Genomic DNA, 20181 nt, shown 5'->3' with positions numbered 1-20181 from the left:
GTTAGTTTGTCTGATTACTTGTAGGATTTGTAAAAAGATTATCTAATTTTGATTACTTTTATTTAGTTATTTTCATGGAGCTCATGACACAAGGGGCAAATCCATTAGATATTGATGTCGCCCATTTATATTTTTATAAGTAAGCTTTTTTCTTAAATTTGATTTTATGGATTGAGACTACAATACATGGGCAGAATTAAGATCTTCCACACATAAATATCTGTATCAAAGTGCTATTTTGGAATTTGTTTTTTAATTTATGAAATTGCACGGAAAATTCTCTCCTCTGAGATAAATAAAAATGCTGCAGACCTCCAGTGAAAATCAAGCTGAAGCTGGAAGTGTGTTGATTCGTTTTCAAAGGTTACTGAGTGACATGAAGAAATTACATTTTTCCTGATTAACTTTCGGACTAATAATGATAGGTATGTGATTCTACATCATTGGGGTAAGTTTTCTTCGGCTTTAGTCATATTACCACGGGACTGGTGCTTGTATATACAGTAAATACATGCATAAACTGAATAATGAATAATAATTAATTTTACTATTCATATAGAAATCAAAATAAAGGGAAATGTGAATGGTATAATAGCGCTGAATGACAACCAAACACGTAAAATAGATGTTGATTTTAATGTATGGTAATAGCCTAAAACAGATAACACACCACAAGGTGGCAGCAGGCTGCTGTTTGTCACTGGCAACTAACGCACCATGACGTCCACACGATACATGGACAGAGATGCTCTTGATTTATAAGCCAACATTAGTACAACATTTAGACTATAAAACAACACCATCAAAAGTATCACAGATGCACTTCACAGGCCAATCATTAAGAAGTGAAGGGCAACTATTTGAATCTCTTGGGTCTGTGTCGTTGGAGAAGGATCTCATACGCCTCATGGATCTTCATGAACATTGCCTCAGCATCCTTGCTGGGGTTGTGGTCTGGATGCCATGTCTTAGCCAGCTCCCTATAGCTGCGAGTTATATCTTCAGGAGAGGCCTCTGCTTCCAGTGACAATAACTACAACACATTTGGAATATCCAGATTCAGCATATAAATTATTACTGTACTGAATAAATACAAACAGGACTCCCAGAACTATAACTCAATGTGCTACTAATATGGTCTTCAATTAATGTGGTCTTTAATTCATGTGTGCTCACCTGCAGTGCCTCAATTTCTCTTTCAGTGTACTCATGGAGTAATATTTGTAGCACCCTTCTCCAAGTCTCTTCATAATAACCCCCTCCAGTGAGAAAACAGAAGAACCGATATGGTATTAAAAGAATGTACTCCAGCACATTTCTGAGCCAAGGAAGAAACCAGAAAACATCCAGCAGTGCTGCTACACAGTCAGACAGGTAGTAGAGTGTGGCTGTTGTGTTATGGAAAACACAGTAACCCACTGGAGCAGAGAAAGCTAGCCAGGCTAGACCAAGCCTGTAAAGCCGTGGACCTAGACAAAAGACAGAAATAAATGTCACTGTAATAAAATTAAAATTGGTGCTATCCAGGTAAGTTGTCAAATTTGTGCAGATAGTCTCACCTAGTTCCTGCGTGTGACCAAATGTTTCTAGAGTTTTGAAACCACGGTACTGTGCAGCAGTGACGCTGGCAGCCAGGCTTATAGGCAGAGGAGATAATGTACTGCCGTAAAATAATGGGGAAATTAAGAGACAAGTAGTCAATGTTTTTTGGAGATTTGATGTCTGGTGGCCAGCAATAGATACCAGATGTACCCCTGCACCCACAGATAAAGGCAGAACAATCAAATAGAAGAACTTAAGAGAGTTCAGTCCAATCAGAGCAATGGTGCCAAAGTAGATTCCAACACACACCTGTCCAGCGAACCTGACAGGACTCACAGGTGGTGGGACCATCGAGGGAGATCTTTTTCTCCTTTTCTCTGTATCTTGATTGGCCTCACGAACATATGCAGGAATACGTAAGACCTCTCTGGCCCAGCCAAACCCAAATCCACCCAAGGTTACCATCCACAACAGAGCATGACTGTCTCTCCCTAAATACAAATGATGAAGGCCCAAAGGCCCACCTACTGCCCACAGGACATATGTTACCATTAATCTTTTAGCCATCCTTTGGCCTCAGTGGTTCATTTCCTCTGACAGATGAGTGTTTGCCTATGATGAGAACCTACAATGGGGGAACAGAAGAGTCTAGCATTATACCCAAGTCAGAATTATGAGAAATTATTAGTTCTTGGCAGTGCTATGTTCTGAAAATATCCTAATAATTTATAGGCATCATTACTTCTCAAAGAGTTTATTCTGTTTAAATTCTAGGATAAATTTTCTACCACACCAATCTTTGCTGTTTGTAATGGTTGAAATTGACGTATATTTCCAAACAACTTTGTACTTTGCCATATGATTTAGTACAGCTATTTTGTTAATTTTGTTAATCCATTTTTATAACTTTTATCATTTTTTATCTATTTAAGTGCATACCTGTGCCACACATTACACTAGCTGACAGTATAATCCACATGCAGCTGGTTTATTGGTCAGCACACAGAGTGATTTTTAATCTCTGTCATCCAATCCACGAGTTAAGCAATATATTGCATAAAAAGGATTTGTCTTAGCCCATAATGGACATTGTCACTTAAATCATGACAGGCAATACAATGAGCTGTGTCAACCTGTACTTGCCTGATGTTCTATAAAACAACATGAAACATGTCGTCCTACAGAATGTCAGACATTGAAATGGTAGACGCTAATCTTTCGTTATATACTAGGCAAATCCAAATGTAATCCAAAGTCTGTATGATACTGACACTTCAACAGATTCACTTAATCAAATTTATTTTATGCTTCGGTCTGAGTTTGTAAAATAATAACTGCTACTTACGCTATTTCAATCCTTTCCAGTCCTTTCCGTACAAGAAGTTGCTGCATATTATTGCAACAGTTGGACTTTGGATCATGTCAGTGAAATCACGCTGTGGCTGCAAAGCAACTTTTAGTTGCCTTGATCATCTGAACTGAGACAGTGAGGAAATGATGCCAAAGGATGTTTTGAAGTTGTAGGACATACATTTTTCAAAAAGTGGCTTAATTTGTTTTGTCTTGTGTTTAGAGGCCAATGTAAAAACACAGTAACCTGTAAGCAAATAATAATATCCTCCAATCCCTTTATTTCCTGTGTGCCACGATAACGGAAACCTATTGACGTCAAACAAATTACCTGTAAAAAGAAAAGGTGAAGAACAAGAATTCAGATTTTAAAGAGGTTCTTTTTCAAATGAACATTCACTTTCATATTTGACTTAAAATGTAAACATTACGAGGAAGTTGTGGATTAAGTCTGAAAGCACACAAGATTATGCAGACAAAATGTAGGCAGCTGCTACTGCTGCTGACATCAATATACAAGGAAGTCTTCCTTTGAATTACTGTTACTGATGCAATAATGAAATATGTTCATTGAGCTAGAAGGCAGCTTAATGAACATATTTAAATGAAAGCTTAGAACATATCTCATCATTTATGTGTTTAACTATATTTCCTTATGGACACATGAAATTGACCTGTACTTTGTCATTCACATCTGAACTTCTGCACAACTTCTGCGTATTTTATTCTGAACTAAAACTCAATTATTATTGTGCTTTTTCAGTTGTTTTTTTTGTTTTCTGCCCTTTTTGTTAATATTTTATTCTTACAGATTCGTTAATCTAAAGCACTTGTGAAGCTGTTTTTCTTTAGAGGTGCCAGGCATATTACATCCCGTTTCAAAGCGGTGATGTAATTGTGATTGTCAGTGTTCATGTGTTCATCCGTTCATCCATCCGCCTGTTTGTGCGTCCGTCCGTTAGTTAGTCCACCAAATATCTTCGCAACCGTTGCAGCTAGAAAGATGACACGCAAAGCACATTGCTCGGGCAGGAAAGGGGATGAAAATGAGATGATGACCTTGACCTTGAGAAAAGTAGTTTAAGGTAAAATTTCAACTTTTGTACACTCAGGAACCGGATAACATAGAAAGATGAGGGAGAAAGCCAATGTGAGGGAGACCGTAGATCAAAGCCGCAGTGGCTTTGATCTAAGAAAAGCACTAGCTTTGATCTTCGACCTATGTAAGTAGGTCAGGGTAAAATCAAGCACTAGCTTTGATCAATACAAGTAAGTCAGGGTAAAATTTTCAATTCAGGGATGTCGTGGGATGTTGCAGTCTGTGACTGCATTGGTTCTTGTTATTATTATTATTATTATTATTATTATTATTATTACAGTATTATTATTATTATTATTACGGCAGCATTATTATTATATTACCATTCTTATTACGGTTAAAATATAGTATCTGTTGTACTGAGACATATAAATTGTTCATGGTTGATTGGTTTGATGAATACAGTCCAGTGTATGTTACTTTGCCCGTCATGTACCTGTGCAGCCTCCTGCGTGTCACGCAGCGGTAGCCCCGCCCCCTGCCGACCACTCCCTGTGGGTTTGTCAGAACTGCGTGAACAGACGGACCGTCTCAGCTGTCTCCCTGCAGCCCGGTTTAGCAGCGCAGAGCGGCCGTACGCACGAAAAAATGAAGCGCGTTTTACGTTTAAACTCCCCGACCCCCCGGTGCCCCGAAGCCTGAGGACCCTGCTATGCTTTCGGAGGATGGAAACGGACGACGTGTCGGTTAGAGAGCAACTTTTCCACAACCGCGTCAGGGAGACAATCGTGAGTAGAGTTGAGCAACAGACATTTAATATGCAAATGAAGATCGATGTAACGATGGCTCGGTTCGTTATGTTGCCCGATTTGCATACGTTGGTTTAGCTAGTTCCATGTTTTTGGTTTTTTTGCGTAACTTAGGGATAGTTTAACCCTCGTGTAAAGTCACCAGAGTCACCATAGTCTGCGACTTTTTTGAGAACACATCAGGACATTCCAACTCCTACTAGCCTTATACGTGACATATTCCGCTGCCGCTGGAATTGACAGTTTTATGTAACTCAGTCTGTTGAACTTCAGACTGGCCATAAAGAGCAGATTAGGTACAGCAAGGCACATTATACTGACCTTTAACCCCTAAAAAGTGCAATCAGATGTCATGGGTAGTTCATTTTCCCTAATTGGATATACAGTATCACTGATAACATTTCTTGGTGCAGTATATCTCAGAATTCTCGACTGCTATTGGTTTGATCTAGTTTAGACAGACAAGACAGAAAACAACTTTTAACTCAGGTTGTACAAGTGTTATAAGAGGATGATCAAAAACCCAGCAGCTGAAGATCAGGCAAGTGTATGGGTGCTTAGTGTATAGTATTAATATATTGATTGATTTAACTCAAGCAACTAAAGAAGAGCCTATACTTGTCATAACCCCTTGTTCCATCATTCTTCCTTTCACCAGCAAACCTAATGCAATTACTTGAAATTTTTTTCTTAATTAAGCCACTGACTAACTGACATGTCCTTATCTAGACATAAATGGCCAATCAGTTTATTGTGAATAGAAAAATATGTGACATAGGTGTGTTATTTCATACAGCAGAGCGGATGGGTAGTTTTGAACGACTAGCATAATGTGTAATTTCCTTCTTGAGCTTTCTCAATGTAAAACGTTTTTTTAAAATGAGTAGATTCTGTTTTCTGATTCTATATTAGATTCTGTCTAAGAAAATAAAGCAACCACTTTATCAAAGTCAAACTGTTCTAAATTTGTACAGAGTTAAAGCGATCGCTTGCCAAGGAAACATATCAGGATACTGATCTACCTGAACTAGTCAAACACAGATGCTTTTTTTGGTAAGTGTACATCATCCATCATGTTTCAAGTTACAGCAGTACTAGCTGGTGTTAGCACCATGCAAGTGTTTTTAATTAACTTTCAGCAATAGATAATAGCAATAATTTGGCAGAAGTGATACCAAGCTTACATGCAGTTCAAAATTCATAAATTTGGCTAAATATTGCCCTCAGAGTGTTTTTACATGAGTGACTAATCACAATAAGCAGGTCTAGCTGGAAACATTTAACTGTAGCAAAATAACTTCACTTGAGCGGATCTGGCGTCATAAATCATCTCAGAATGAATACAAAAGAAACTGACAGGCGATGTGTTAACATGAGAGCCCGGAGCACACACCTACTGTATATCCCATAGGTTAGAGTGACAAAGAGCATTTCTCTGTTACATAAAAGTTGAGTAGATAGATAGATAGATACTTTAATAATCCCGGAGGAAATTGCATTATGACATCATCTTGTTATGGTTGGACAAATAGTTTTTAACATCCTACTATCTGACAAATACACAGTTAAGAACTGAAAATGAAAAGAGGATATATTGTAGGAATTCCTTTGTTTATGGTTTGTTGTGAGGGTACTAGAATATTGCTGGTAGACATTAAATGGCTTGTGACTGTGGAAACAGCTGGGTTGTAATATATTGCTACAAACTGAGAATACAACACAACTTATTGCAATACATTATTACATAAAAGAAATAAAAGACATTTCAGTAGATCATTGCATTCAAGCGTAATGTTCATCCTTTTGGGTCCTTTGAGTGTCTGCTCCCTGTTAACAGAAAGACCCCGTCCCCCTTCCTCATGACCACAGCTGGGTCAACCTTATACCACCTTTCCACCTTCTAACTGAGAAGTGTGTCTCCCTACTGGAAAAGGGTAGAGAAGTGTCTGGGAATTAATCATATTTCTCTTTTAACTTGAACAAAATGACCTTTTTGTTGCAGTTTTTTTTACATGCATAATACATTTTTCAACCTTGGAAAATGAGAAATGTGTCAGTTTTCCATTTGTATCAAGTAGCACGAAATGTCAACATGTTGTGTTACTGTTAATTGTCCTTACATAACACTGTGTGTTCTGCCACGTGGATATGTTACAGGGTGACGGTGACACTTTTCTCACTTGATTTAGTTTTTTAAAGTCATTCATGTTTTCATTCATTCATTTCCCCCTCCCTCATGACTCAACCAGCAAACTGGTATAAACTGGACCCAAAATATCTAGTTTATTGTAGAAAAATATGGCTTTGTAATATTTTTGAAGGTCTTTCTGGCTGTTGAGTAAAACTTGAACCAGTCTGTCCTCGTAACTCATATCCTGTAGGACGACTCATATCCACCCTTGTTGCCTGCTTTTCATTTTGCTGGATTAACCATAAAAATCTTCTTGCTAATTTGCGCATTATGGAACAATTCTGCAGACTGAGCTGATTAGGTTTGTATGTACACTTCATTGTCATTTATGTGATGGTGTTCTTATCTATGATCATTCAAACTTTGATAGTAAACTCCAGGTTCTCAAAGTTTAATTGGAATATTAATTTGAAATATTTTATAGTTGTTTATAATCGTAGTCATAATGTAGCTCTTTGTATGGGAAAGCATATTATGACTGAACGTTAAACTAGAATGTTCAGTTTTTTTTGAGATTTATGGGCCTAGCAATGTCTGTATCTTTCTTATTTGGTTTTGCATTGCTTTAGTATGTTGTTGTTTTCTAAAGAGCTCAATATTGCGGTTGCTAGCTCAGGGCGAAACTCCTGCATGCTTCTACTTTCCTGATCTCCGAGCTGCCGTGCAGAAATTTCTATGTTCAAAGCTTGCGACCTGTTGGCTATTCTTGCATCCTGTCACTCAAGCAGTTAGGTACACTCTTCTGTTGTTTGAGAATCATTTTAAATTGACGGCAGCATTGTCCCATAGATGATGAGTCACGATATTGGTGGTGCCATAACATGTCGTTCAAACAACCACGACCAGTATACCAACACATGCAGTTGATGTCTGACTCCAGAAAGCTAATTTTTGTTTAATTTTCTGTCCAGAATGTAAAAAGTTAGTAAGGAGATTGTTCAGTTAATATTGGCACACGTAACTGGAGATAGAGCAGACGTTAGACTTCAACACTGTTCCTTTTTTGATGTCTTAATTTCCACCTTGCCAAGGAATGTTCCTTAACGCCCAGTATGACATGCAGAGAGGAGCGCATCAAATCTCTACTGTTGAGTCATCAACATTTTTGTGGTACTTTTCACTCACATGTTTACTTTTTATAACTTTTTTTCATTGTTCAAGCTTAAAGTTGGCATTGTAAACAGATGTGTCCACCAGTTTCTTTCCGGTGATGAGACACAGGACTTTTCAGTGTGTTTCTAATAAGTAATTATGTGTTTGCAGGCTGTTCATTTTGGACTGGGGGTCCATACATTGTCACTAGGTTTCTTTTGAAGATTCATACAAGCGTCTTGTTGTATAAAATAATCTTACTTGTAATTTACTTTGGGGGACTACACTGAGGACTATATATTCCTTGACAAACACAGGTTTAGCCTAAAGCTGTTGCTAGACTTGTTTAATGCCAGGCAGTAATCTTTTCAAGCAAATGGGGGTGTCTGTCACTGGTATTAACCCTTCTTTCTTCTATGACCCTAATCCTTCTGAGGTCATCACTGTCCCCAATTTCGCTCCATATTTGAAAAGTAAATAATTTTTTAACTCCATCTGTCTCAGTGAATGATTTTGCTTCTTTGCGTTGTAGCATTGTTGTCTGTTTAATTCAAGGATTTATGTTGGCACTCATTGGTTTGTTTGTCCATCTGTCTCCCTGTTTTAAATTTATAAGGGTTGTGCAAAGCTCACTACTTGCAGAGAATTCATTTCAGTGGTTAAGATTTGAAGTTACAATCAGATTTTAGTTGAAAGTGTGCTCATTTATTTTAACATACCAAATTTGACTTCTCTCCTAGTAAATCTTCCCTGGGAAAAAAATGCATTGCTTTGTGAGGAATAATGGGTTGCTTATCAGTTAAAGTGGACAGAACGTCTTGCTTAGAAGTGTGTACTATCTATTTCTGATTAGCTGCTAAAAAAGTAAAAGAAATAATACAAAGTGTATTTTAGATACTTTCATTAGTAGTGCAAGGTGATAATTGCCCTCTCACTCTGTTTTGTACTGCAGATTTGCGTGCTCCTGTTTACATGCCTTTACATCGTGTCCTACCTCATACTTACCCATTTTAAGAAAGCAGCAGAGTTTGTCACAGGTGAGTTTTAAAATACCCCCTTCCTACATTTTAATAAGCACACACACAAAGGCTGCTCTGTGAGAAAGGATCCCATTAAAGATTTGTGGAGAAATGCCAAGAGGAGAATCGGTAGTGCTGACAGGCAATGATCACATCAGAATTTTCACTTCTTCCCACACAATATGTCAGACACATTTTTACCACAGGGTTTATTTTAAAAGTATCATTTGATTTTGAGTCAGAAAGGGTTAGATAGATCCGACACAGACCATCCGATCTTAACAGGAAACTTTTCAAAGACTTAATAGATTTTTTTTAACAACCCATTTATTGTTTTTATAACATAAAAGGACATTAGTCTGCTGAATTGCAGATATTATCTCTGGTTACATGCAAATTGTCACCCGAAGTTGTCGATTTACGGTGAAGCATTCCATAGGTGAGGAATGTGTTATGTAACATGTAACCATTTCCTTCAACACTGTCCTTATGGATTGGGAGGTGGAGAAGGATTGAGGAATGTTACTGCTGCTGTAAAAACAGTTGTGTGTTTGAGTTGTAGCTTACAGCTCATCGGTTCAGACAAAAACATTTTGATCAGATCCGTTTTTCAGTGCTCAAATCCAAACTATGTGCATGAAAGTTGATTCATTTGTGGTGAACTCTTTCTTGTTACTGCCTTTTGTTTTTGACACGAGGAACAAAATAAAGTAAAATTACATGGATCAACACCTTATGTTGTGGTTGTGGGCCTGAAAATGGAAACATTTTAAAGAGGAATGTGATTTTGTAGAAATTACCACGGTTTCTACCGTTACACACTGGATAAACACAGTGAAAACTGTGAGGAAGCGGTCCTCCTGTGCTGATGGTTTTTACCATTTCAGATTAATGTCCACATGTGGACAGAACAAGAACAAAATGAACTGTGGACTAAAGTGTGTTTGTGCTGCAGACCCTTCTGCAGGACTGGGCTGGTCTGGCAGTTACATAATCTATCCAATAACCGGTCACTATTGAAACCAGATGTCTATTTTTTCTTTTTTTTCTCCTTTTTTTTGAGAGGGACTGTTAAGCATTATCTCACTCTCATAAACATCAGTGTAGCGACAGCAGAGGAACAGTTGTGCCCTATAGCACAAAGACGATTACACAATGACACTCACAGCAGTTATTTTTGTCATTAAAACTCAGAACTGGTTTTTACTCCACACAGTTTATGTTGTTATAACAGCTAGAAGATTTCACTTTTTCTTTGTTTGAACTGTTCTCCTGAAATGAACTTCCTCCACACTCTCCACAACTTAACATATAATCATACTTTTTTCTCTTCTCTCTTTCAGATGATATTGAAGATGCCACAGTCAACAAAATTGCGTAAGTGATAGCCTTTAATGATTGACTGACCCGCAGCTTTCTTCCTCAGTCCTGATGTCTGATTAGTACTCTTGTGGCTAGTCTACCATATACCCTGTAGTGTCAGCAGGCCAGAAGCTATCGTTTTATGGCCTTTTTTTATACAAGTTTGTTGTTACTTAGCAGTATGTCATGGAGGAATGGAGGCAGGTTGGTGTCACTGTGCCCTTTGCCCCTACACGCTGGCACTGCATTACCTTATCCTAGCCTTTCACCTAGACTGTTGTCTGACTAAACACAAACAAAACTGACTTCACTGACTGCTTCTCTTTCTCTTCCTCCAGGCTCTGGTTGTGTACATTCACCCTGTCTGTTGCAGTGTGTGCTGTGCTCCTTCTCCCAATCTCTATTCTGTCCAATGAGGTGTTGCTCACCTTCCCACAGAGCTACTACATGCAGTGGCTCAATGGATCTCTTATCCATGGTATGTCTTTTAATTAGTTCCAACAACAAATAGCTAACAGCTGTAGGAACCTGTCGAACAACAATTTAAATCTGTTTTGGGTCACTGGTAATAACCTCCTGATCAATATGATTCAGGCCTGTGTCCAAACACATCATTATTGTGGATAGCTAACTGTGATGTTGCTGTGTGCATCAATGGTTTCTGATTTTTTTTTTTCTAATGGTGCTGCTGAGTATGTAATTTGAAGTCAAAAGTTTTTGAAGCCCCAAAGAAAAACCAAAGGCTTGAATTCATTCCAGTTGTTGCACATTTTTGTTTGTTGGTCTCTGCGTTCTACACAGCTTGTCATAACTGTACCCCCTAGTGGCAGACAGTGGTAATGCCAAATCATTCACTGCGTGTGTGTGTGTGTGTGTGTGTGTGTGTGTGTGTGTGTGTGTGTGTGTGTGTGTGTGTGTGTGTGTGTGTGTATGTGTGAGTGTGCGTGCATACGTGTGTGTGTGTATTTTCAAGGTCAACTTCTTTTTGAAACATTTTTCTTTCACTCTCATCAGGCCTGTGGAATCTTGTTTTCCTTTTCTCCAATCTGTCCTTGGTCTTCCTCATGCCGTTCACCTACTTCTTCACAGAGTCAGAGGGTTTTGCAGGGTCAAAAAAGGTAACAGATTTTTTTTAACCCCTTACTGAATGATTGCTTTAGGTACCCAGTCAACAGAAACTTGCATATAAATTCATAACATCAGTGGGTGAACTAGATCTGTTGATCTGTGTTGTTTTTTTGAAGGGGGTTATGGCACGAGTATATGAAGCAGTAGTGCTGCTGTTACTGCTGGCGCTTCTTGTTCTGGGCATTGTGTGGGTGGCGTCAGCTATCCTCCACGACAATGTAGCCAGAAAGAGCCTCTACGGTGAGTCAGTTGAATTATAGAGTTGTCAGCTATGCCCGTTTTTAATTTGTAGTCATCAGTGTGTCCATACATCCAAAATAATGCTTTCTCCGGAGCATTTCACAAACTATACATACTAATATCACCAAGCTTCACACATATATTAATAATCATGTGTAGTTGGGCCTTCTGATTTTTGTGGAGTTATAGTAATTTTATTTTTGTTTCTTCTAAATGCGTTATTCTGAAAATCGTCACTCTGGTCTAACTGTAATCTTGCTCAAGGCGATTTGGCACACTTTGCGCAGTGCGTGTGACGATGAGCAGAACGGAAAGTCAAATGTAAACACTTCAGGAAAAACAATTTGAATGCCCAAATTCACCAGCTTGTTTGTTTGCAGTAAGTAATTGAGAATGGAAAGCGTGTTTCTTTAAAAAAAGAGACTGACAGGCACCCAAGTGCTTTAAAAATGCAGCTGTCGCACAGTATATAAGTGTCACACAATATGCAAGGGATTCAAGACGATGGAATGAAATAGAAGCCAAATATACAACATTACAAAGAATACGGTTTCCCATACTACATGGGAAATGGCATATAGCTTATCAAAATAGTTCAGAAAAGATTATTTCCTTTAACTGTAAACTGTGGTGTACAACATGTGTGAGGCATGACACCAAAAAGTAAGGAAATTTAAAGTAAGGTTATATGACAGCATCTCACATTTGGCATGCTTACAGTACGGACCTTGTCAGAGAACTATACAGGCAGTGGGACAAATAATTCATTTATCATTAGTCCCGTAAGAGTTTAAAAAGATCATGATCACCCAGTCTTTCTCTGAAGGTTGTTGATTAGGTCTGGATAAAATCATATTTATATTCTTGCTTTACTGACCTTTATTCATAAACACAAGTACTAACTTCTTTTAATATGTAGATTTTTGTACAAATGTTCTTACATGAGTTTTTCATCAAAGCATGTTTTTTAAAAGTTCCTTAAATTTGGTCTTTCAACATATATCAGAAGCAATAAACGGTAGTCTGGGTTCACCAAGGAAGGGAGGATATGTCACATACTGATGCATTTTTTGTATTTTTTTATGTCAGGGTAGGGTGAAATATCATTTTCAGATTGTGATTGTTTAAAATAGTTGCTTATACTCCCCTCTTGTGGATTTCAGACCTGTGGGAGTATTACCTTCCATACTTGTACTCTGGCATTTCTCTCTTTGGAACGGTGCTGCTTTTATGTAAGTTTAAAGTAGTCACAATGACTTGAGCAGCTCTGAAGTGTAGCGTATGACTTGCATATCATATTTGTGTGTTTCTTCCAGTGTGCACTCCCTTTGGGTTATCCCGAATGTTTAGTGTAACCGGCAGTTTATTGGTCAAACCACGGGTGAGTAATGGACCCAGGGGTTGGAATAACACACAGACTAGACTTTACATGAACAGGAATGGCTGCGAAATATGTTTTTTCAACTGATTCATGCCTCTTATCCCTTTTCAGCTGTTGGAAGATGTAGAAGATATTTTAAGCTGCACCTCATTTGAGGAAGACTCACTTTACAGGAAACTGAACAGTGAGTGTGACACCATAAACACCCTCTTTTGCTATTTTCTGATGATTACATCCCGCAAAGGGGATGCATTGTAATTGTCAGTGCTTGTGTGTCCGTCCGTCCGTCCATTCGTCCACCAAATATCACAACCGTTGTAGAAAGAAAGATGTAAGAAAAAGCGCATTACTCGGGCAGCAAAGGGGATGAAAATGAGATGATGACCTTAACCTTGAGAAAACTAGGTCAAGGTCAAATTTCAGCTTTATTTACACTCAGGAATCGGATAAAATAGAAAAACGAAGGTGAAGGCCAGTGTGAGTAATACCATAGATCAAAGCACAAGCTTGGATCAATGAAAGTAGGTCAGGGTAAAAATTTTAATTCAGGGGTGTCGCAGGATGTTGCAGTCTCTGGCTACCTTGGTTCTTGTTCAGTTGGAAGCTGACTGACCTTTTATCTCTATCCTGTGTTGTCTGATTGTAGCTGGCAGGACATCATGCTGGGTCAAGCTGAATGTGGAGGCGATGAAAAAAGATTACCAAACAGTTCAGAGCAAGCGAATCGCTCTCGGTGAGATGTTGTTCATTGCTGGGCTTTTCTTTTTTTTTGCCGGAGTTCTTTATGTTTTTATTTATTGCTGCTACATTTTCAAATTTGTTTTACTTGGGATTTCCTTCCAGAAACACGTAGGAAAGCCTCTGCCTGGCAGAGAAACTTGGGATATCCACTGGTCATGCTCGTGCTCCTTGCACTGACGGTACGCAATGTGTTTAACAGTGTGTGTGTGTGTGTGTGTGTGTGTGTGTGTGTGTGTGTGTGTGTGTGTGTGTGTGTGTGTGTGTGTGTGTGTGTGTGTGTGTGTGTAAAAAAAATTCCCCTACAAATTGGTACAACTGTCATTGACTAACACGGTTGTGTAATCATTTTGGTAACCTGTTCAGGTGATGTGTGTCCTGATGGTCTGTTTCAATGTGTTGGAGCTTCTCCTGGATGAGGCTGCTTTGCCCAGGGGAATGGAGGTGAGGATGTAACCAGAACCAACTTGTGAACATTTCATGTCTGTTGCTTCCCTGTCATTGGTCTCAACTAATAACAACTCCTTTCATGTACTTCAGGACCCTCACCTGGGAATGGCTTCCTTTTCCATGTTTGGCTCACTGGGGGCTGCAGTTCAAGTCGTCCTCATTCTGTATCCTTGTTTTATCCTATTTATCTGTTTGTGTGTACACAGAGTTGTCACGTCCAGTCAAATGTAGCACATCCACTTACTAGCTAGTTGTTGTGTGTGTGTGACGTTGATTCATTCATTTAGTCATTCATGATTAGTGTGTACATTGTTCTTCTTCCTGTGTTGTCCTTAAGATGACTTTCAGCTACCTGATGGTGTCCTCATTGGTGGGCTTTTACAGTTCCCCCGTCTTCACTGGCCTCCTCCCTCGTGCAAAGGACACCAACGTCACACAAGTATTTAACAGCTAACCTTTACATGTTTACTAGTGAACAACTCATGTTCTGTGCTCATCCTCATGATAACCCTTCTTTTTTAAATTTTTTTGTTAATGCAGATTATTGCAAACTGCATGTCACTGCTTATCCTGAGCTCAGCACTGCCAGTATTTTCACGCACGCTTGGTAAGAATCTCACATACATGTTGAATACTAATGCTATTTTCTGATCCCAGTTTGCAGTGTGTGTACAGTGGGACAATGACTAGTGTTGTGATTATAATGCTAGACACTATTCAGAGTGCAAACATCTACTAAGGCAGCTCAGTCCCACTATTTTTCCTGTAATTCCACCTAAAAGCAATAGTCCCATTGTAGCCATTGCAGCAGAGTTCCCAAACCTTTTCCACTGAGGGGAACGTACAGAAATATCTACAAAAGACTGGGCCACTTTTAGAGTTAACATGAAGAAAATCAATCTGATGTAAGTCAATTACGCCTGATAATTCAATAGTCTAAATATAAAATGAAACAGCCACCATCACAACTTTCCATGAATGGTTTTTCATGTATTTGGTTGTTAAAATAGTGAATAAGAATATAGAGTCATTATAGCGTCATTAGTTTGATTGTAATTCAAGAAAAAGTAAATTCACTGTTGTTTTTTTCAGGATGTAGTTTAATAACTTTTGTGGATTTCCCAAATTTGTCACCTGTCAGGTTAGTTTTAGCTCCAACTTGTTGTTATTCAAAGGTCTATGGCATGAATTATCTCACAGTAGCACACACGCATACACACGCACCTCGGCTGCCCTCAGGAGGTGAGCCGGCACCTCTCCAGCTACCAGTTCACTCTCCATACTTTGGTCCACGCTTTTCTTGAACCAGCCTCCTTCAGGTCCTGAAGCCAATTCTTGTGGACTGAGTTACTGCTGCCCCAAATCTGTAAAGCAACAGTTATTTCTCACTGCAGCTACACAGATCTATTATACAGGAATGTCAAAAAGAGTATATTTTGACAATTGTAATTTAAAATGTGCACTATTGCAATAAAATTGGAAGTTGATATCTAAAATATTTCAGTATTTAACACAGTATGTAATGAACATTTTTACATGTAGTTTGAGTAAAGTCCACAAGGTGGCGTTTGTATGTCACGAACAGGTGAAGCTTATGTGTTAAGTAAAACGAACTCTTCTCCTCCATCATTCAGGAATCACCCGCTTCGATCTGCTGGGAGATTTTGGACGGTATAACTGGCTTGGAAATTTCTACATTGTCTTCCTGTATAACATGCTGTTTGCTGGCCTCACCTCTGCCTCCCTGATCAAGACAGTCACCTGGGCAGTACAGAGAGAGCTCATTCGTGCCTTTGGTCAGTCAACCTTCGTTTGTGTTTTATTGGACAACTTTCTCTGTGCAGTTATTGTGTGTCAATGGGATAGTGTAGTACTGAGATTTATCTCACTCTGGTCAGCTGTGTCTTAAGGTTTCCCACATTTGGCCCCATTTCCCTCTGGGCTAGTCTCTCTTCCTCAGATAGAAAGAACACAATTCTTTCAGGAAAGTGTATAGGGACAAGAGGAGATTCAGTCTCCTTGGGGACCTTCATGCACACCGCCCTGGACCCCTCGCAGCACACCGCCCTCCACCCAACACAAACAAGAGCATAACACACACATACACGCAGTTCCCTTCCTTGCAGTACAGATAGCATCTCTGCACCATGGCAGCTCTCCTGCACTTTCCATTGCCTCCCAACTCACTTTTGTTCTGTTATTAATAGACTTGGATCTCACATAAATCATTATTTTGCTTAGCTTTTTTAAGTTTAGTGCTCCACCTTGCAATTATGCATCATGTTATGATTCTTTCTCTTTCTTTTTCTGCAGGTCTCCACAAGCTGCCTTTAACCGTGTCACGCTCTGCAGTCCCCTTTAGACTCCTGCTGGCCAGCGGACTGTCTAAAATCCAGTGACTTTCACCTTGGCACTGCCTTACCTATTTTATAACTTGACTACTTCAAGTGTGCTCCTTGGATTGAAAGCATTTGCAATTAACTCCATTTGCTAGTCAGCGCATGGGTTGGGTTGCAGTATGTGCATTGAGTGGAAAAGGTGACAGTCTGTCTGCTGTCCCTGAAACTTTGTGTAAAGCCATTTAATGACCTACGTAACAGGGTCCAAATTTGTTACGTTATTTAACCGCAAGGACAAGCACTGCTACAAGTGGTGAGCCGAGTCATGGCTACAACGGGATCAAGGAAAAAGGGATTTAAACCATATGGGCAGTCCTACCATAGTGGATAGTGATAGCCCAATAAAGGAGGATCAAGAGTAACCATTACTCTTTCGACACATGTGAAATTCAGCAGTTATTTTGAAATGTCAAATTGCAACTGTGACATAACTTCCTCTTCCTGCTGCAGGTTGATTGAGTGCTAACTTTCTCTGTGGATTCCTCACACTTTACTCTCCAAAGTTTTATCATCATCTTAAGATTGTGAATCTTGCTTCCATGTGTTATGTTTGATGGTTCAAACCATACTAGCGTTAACTAATGAGAGGACTTCTGTGTTTTGAACAAAGAGGGCACAGATAACCTCTACAGATCTACAGAATACACACGGGATATTTCAGTCAAGTACAAGTCTCTTTATATGAGATCTCCTATAAACTCAGTTTACGAGCATTAAGACATTTTCTTTGGTGATGTCATTGAGCAGGGTTTATATTTGAGTACCTGACAGTAAGCTTATTGAAACTGAAAATGAGTAGTAGGGTTAAAAATGAACCTTTACACTTTGTCTTATGCAAGATTTTTAAATTCCACATGACAAAGTCTTGGATGAGGAACTTCAGCCTTTGACAAAACTGTGAATTATTAAGAGTTTGTGTGGGGAAGTGCAATACTTTTGTAAGCAAATAGGCACCTTGAAATATTGCCAAAAATACTTTCCAAATATACTGTATTCTTTCATGTAATTTTCTATGAAGTATTTTGTTCTCCCAGGACCTATTTCTTAGACATTAAGTGAATGCTGAATGTAGCTTGAATGTTTTCAGAAGCCAAATGTGACTATTAATCCGTGCATTCCTATTTGTTTGCACATAAAATCCCTGAAAATGTACCCTCTGTATCTCATCGTCAACATGCTGGTGATCTTATTCTACCGTTTGACTTCGCTGTTGTCAGCAGGTTATAGATCATCTGTTTGAGCAGCAGGGGGCAGTGTCGAGCCAACACCATCTGTCTTAAAGCTGTTCTACCCTCACGCTGGTCAGTTAGTTATTATATTGTACTATAAATCTGAGCACTCTGAGGCTTTCTCCATTCACTTTACTAGGGAGTTTGCTTTTATTTTTTGGGAGCACATTTTTGTAATATGATGTCATATTTTCTACATTATTTATGTGCATTTTGTTATCTACGCTTCATGTAAATATTCTTAAGATTTTAACAATTGTTAAAAATGTTGAATGTGATCCTATTCAGACATAAAATCTTTAGAGTCATTCTCAAAGTTTAAAAAAAAATGTGGTTATTGTTTATCTTTGAAATCTCCTGATGAGGTATGTTCACCTTTAAAGTGAGTTTTTAACCATCATTGTTTCATGAGAAGAAACCAATAATAATAATAATAATAATAAAGCATCCTGTGTTTTTAAGTCAGTTCTCTCCTTCTGGACACACTTCAAGGTAACTTTAATTCTAAACTTTGATGCTGCTAACATTCTTGTTACACTTTATGAAATGTAACTACATGTGACTGATCAGATCTCGCCTTGGGTGGATGTGTGTGAGTGCCGGAGGCGTGTGTCCTTTATGTTCCCCCACACTCTCATTTCACTTCTTTAATCAGACGCAGAAGAAAGCCATATTTTGTCCTATCTGTCAGCAGTGTCCAGCCACGACGCCATTACAGCCCTAGCCCACGCTTTCCCTACTTTGATGCAACTGCCAGATAAAATCCCTGCAAATCAAGAGAAGCAACGTTCACTTGCATTCACTCCTTCACATCCCCACTACCCACCCACCTCTTCCATCCCTTTTCCTTAAGTTCCTCAGTTTAAGAAAACCCCAGTCCTGATTAATTTTGCCTTCTTGATTTTTGTTTGCATTTCTTGTTTTGTTTCGTTGCATGTTATAATTAAGCTTATTTGCTTTAGGTTTTGTTTTGAGCTACATTTCCTTTGCTAAAAGGAAATGTCGATGTAATATTATTTGCACATCTGGAAACTGGTTACCCTCTGAGGAAGTGACATAAACACCAGATATAAGTTCTGTGAGGGAGAGGTTAGCACAGTTGTTTTTTTGGTTTTTTTGGGGGAAAGACTGCAGCCAATGTTGAATGTGATAATGTTTGAAAAAAGCTGATGCTGCTGTGATTTGGATGGGGAAAGAAGTTTCAAGAAGTACTATTTGTACTCATTATTTAACTGTATTCCTTGTGGCATGACTTTCACAGTTAGACAGTAGTGTAAAGAAATTCCAAAACTTTTATTGAGGTTTGTCTGAACACTGCCCTATTATACAACCTGTTTTTACATTTTTTTAAAGTTACATTACCCACAGAGAGAGAGAGAGACTATGAAACAACCCTGCGTGTCACTTAACCTTCAGTTTAGTTGAAGAAACACTATGGTATCGCCTCTCCTTACAGTAAAAATAAAGGTTGATAGCGCAGTCAAGGTGTCCCAGCAGTCTCGTTGAGGAACACACTATTAGACTGGCTGTCGGGCAGATCGGGGACAAGGCGGGAGACGGGCGACTTGTAATGGGATGAGATAGGCTATCTTTATTGTCAAAACATAAGAATGAAGAGGGGAAAAAGACACAGATTAGCTTTCCTGACAGTCGTTTGTTTGAAGTTCTTGCCAAAGAGCATTAGGGGTGTTATTCCCTCATTTTGTGCACTTTCAAATACAGCACCACTCAGGAAAAGGCGAGACTTGCTTGCTAATCAACTGATAATGGGTCACACACTGTCCATTTGCCATAGCCGCCCGCCATCCTGCATGCACACTCACGGCACACTTGCTTCACACAGTTGACTGGCGCAAGCCTTTGTTTTATTGGGTGAATGGAGTGACCTTAAATCTTAGGGATAGACCTGTAATATTACAACTTAATTCAATTCTAATGCTTTGGGAATACAGCATGTAAACAAAACGGTGTGAATTTAAAATTTTTTAGTCTGGCTCACATAAGATCAAGCATTATATGTGACCTTTTGACCTGTTTGAATGGTTCCAGGAAATCCCACCCTTCTTGGCCTATTGTCCACATTACAGCAGCATCGCCTGAACCTAAGCCCGCCTGGTGACGGTTTTCTAATTTGGGGGTGAAACTACTTGAAGTCATCTCAACAGACATGCACAGATGGACATACTCTTAAATGAGAATCATGACGAGTAAG

At 39.0% G+C, this 20181-nt stretch overlaps 2 protein-coding genes across 4 annotated transcripts; one reads left to right on the top strand and one right to left on the bottom strand.

Annotated features, from left to right (window-relative positions):
- Positions 1-617: 617 nt before the first annotated feature.
- dnajc22 (DnaJ (Hsp40) homolog, subfamily C, member 22) lies at positions 618-2945 on the bottom strand. Its single transcript, XM_068304220.1, has 4 exons — positions 2888-2945; positions 1560-2167; positions 1177-1469; positions 618-1033 (listed from the first exon to the last, which is right to left on the bottom strand). The coding sequence occupies exons 2-4, from the start codon at positions 2107-2109 to the stop codon at positions 857-859; spliced, it is 1020 nt and encodes a 339-aa protein (XP_068160321.1). The 5' UTR covers positions 2110-2167; positions 2888-2945; the 3' UTR covers positions 618-856.
- A 1555-nt stretch (positions 2946-4500) lies between these two features.
- lmbr1l (limb development membrane protein 1-like) lies at positions 4501-18413 on the top strand. 3 transcript variants are annotated; one of them, XM_068331837.1, is made up of 17 exons: positions 4501-4719; positions 8976-9060; positions 10386-10419; positions 10743-10882; positions 11419-11522; positions 11649-11772; positions 12936-13004; positions 13089-13153; positions 13265-13337; positions 13800-13886; positions 13997-14073; positions 14258-14335; positions 14432-14505; positions 14690-14780; positions 14882-14948; positions 15976-16137; positions 16655-18413. In XM_068331837.1, exons 1-17 carry the CDS (start codon positions 4657-4659, stop codon positions 16738-16740), a joined length of 1479 nt encoding a protein of 492 aa, XP_068187938.1. In that variant the 5' UTR covers positions 4501-4656; the 3' UTR covers positions 16741-18413. The 3 variants fall into 3 exon arrangements, with proteins under 3 accessions (XP_068187938.1, XP_068187952.1, XP_068187943.1); XM_068331842.1 differs by lacking the exon at positions 4501-4719 and adding an exon at positions 5755-5793; XM_068331851.1 differs by lacking the exon at positions 14882-14948.
- The last annotated feature ends 1768 nt before the right edge of the window (positions 18414-20181 follow it).

Source organism: Antennarius striatus, chromosome 2, assembly GCF_040054535.1.
Source record: "Antennarius striatus isolate MH-2024 chromosome 2, ASM4005453v1, whole genome shotgun sequence".
In the NCBI taxonomy this organism is placed as follows: Eukaryota; Metazoa; Chordata; class Actinopteri; order Lophiiformes; family Antennariidae; genus Antennarius; species Antennarius striatus.
This window is presented reverse-complemented; position numbering and strand designations above follow the sequence as displayed.

What these genes read in the sequence shown, in the direction of transcription:
- dnajc22 (XM_068304220.1), bottom strand. Translation starts at nt 2,109, where the DNA reads ATGGCTAAAAGATTAATGGTAACATATGTCCTGTGGGCAGTAGGTGGG. An exon ending in TGGTCACACGCAGGAACTAG is followed by an intron (nt 1,470 to 1,559) that starts GTGAGACTATCT and finishes TCTTTTGTCTAG; the next exon opens with GTCCACGGCTTTACAGGCTT. An exon ending in GAGAAATTGAGGCACTGCAG is followed by an intron (nt 1,034 to 1,176) that starts GTGAGCACACAT and finishes AATGTGTTGTAG; the next exon opens with TTATTGTCACTGGAAGCAGA.
- lmbr1l (XM_068331837.1), top strand. Translation starts at nt 4,657, where the DNA reads ATGGAAACGGACGACGTGTCGGTTAGAGAGCAACTTTTCCACAACCGC. An exon ending in CTTTGCCCAGGGGAATGGAG is followed by an intron (nt 14,336 to 14,431) that starts GTGAGGATGTAA and finishes CATGTACTTCAG; the next exon opens with GACCCTCACCTGGGAATGGC. An exon ending in GTTCAAGTCGTCCTCATTCT is followed by an intron (nt 14,506 to 14,689) that starts GTATCCTTGTTT and finishes GATGACTTTCAG; the next exon opens with CTACCTGATGGTGTCCTCAT.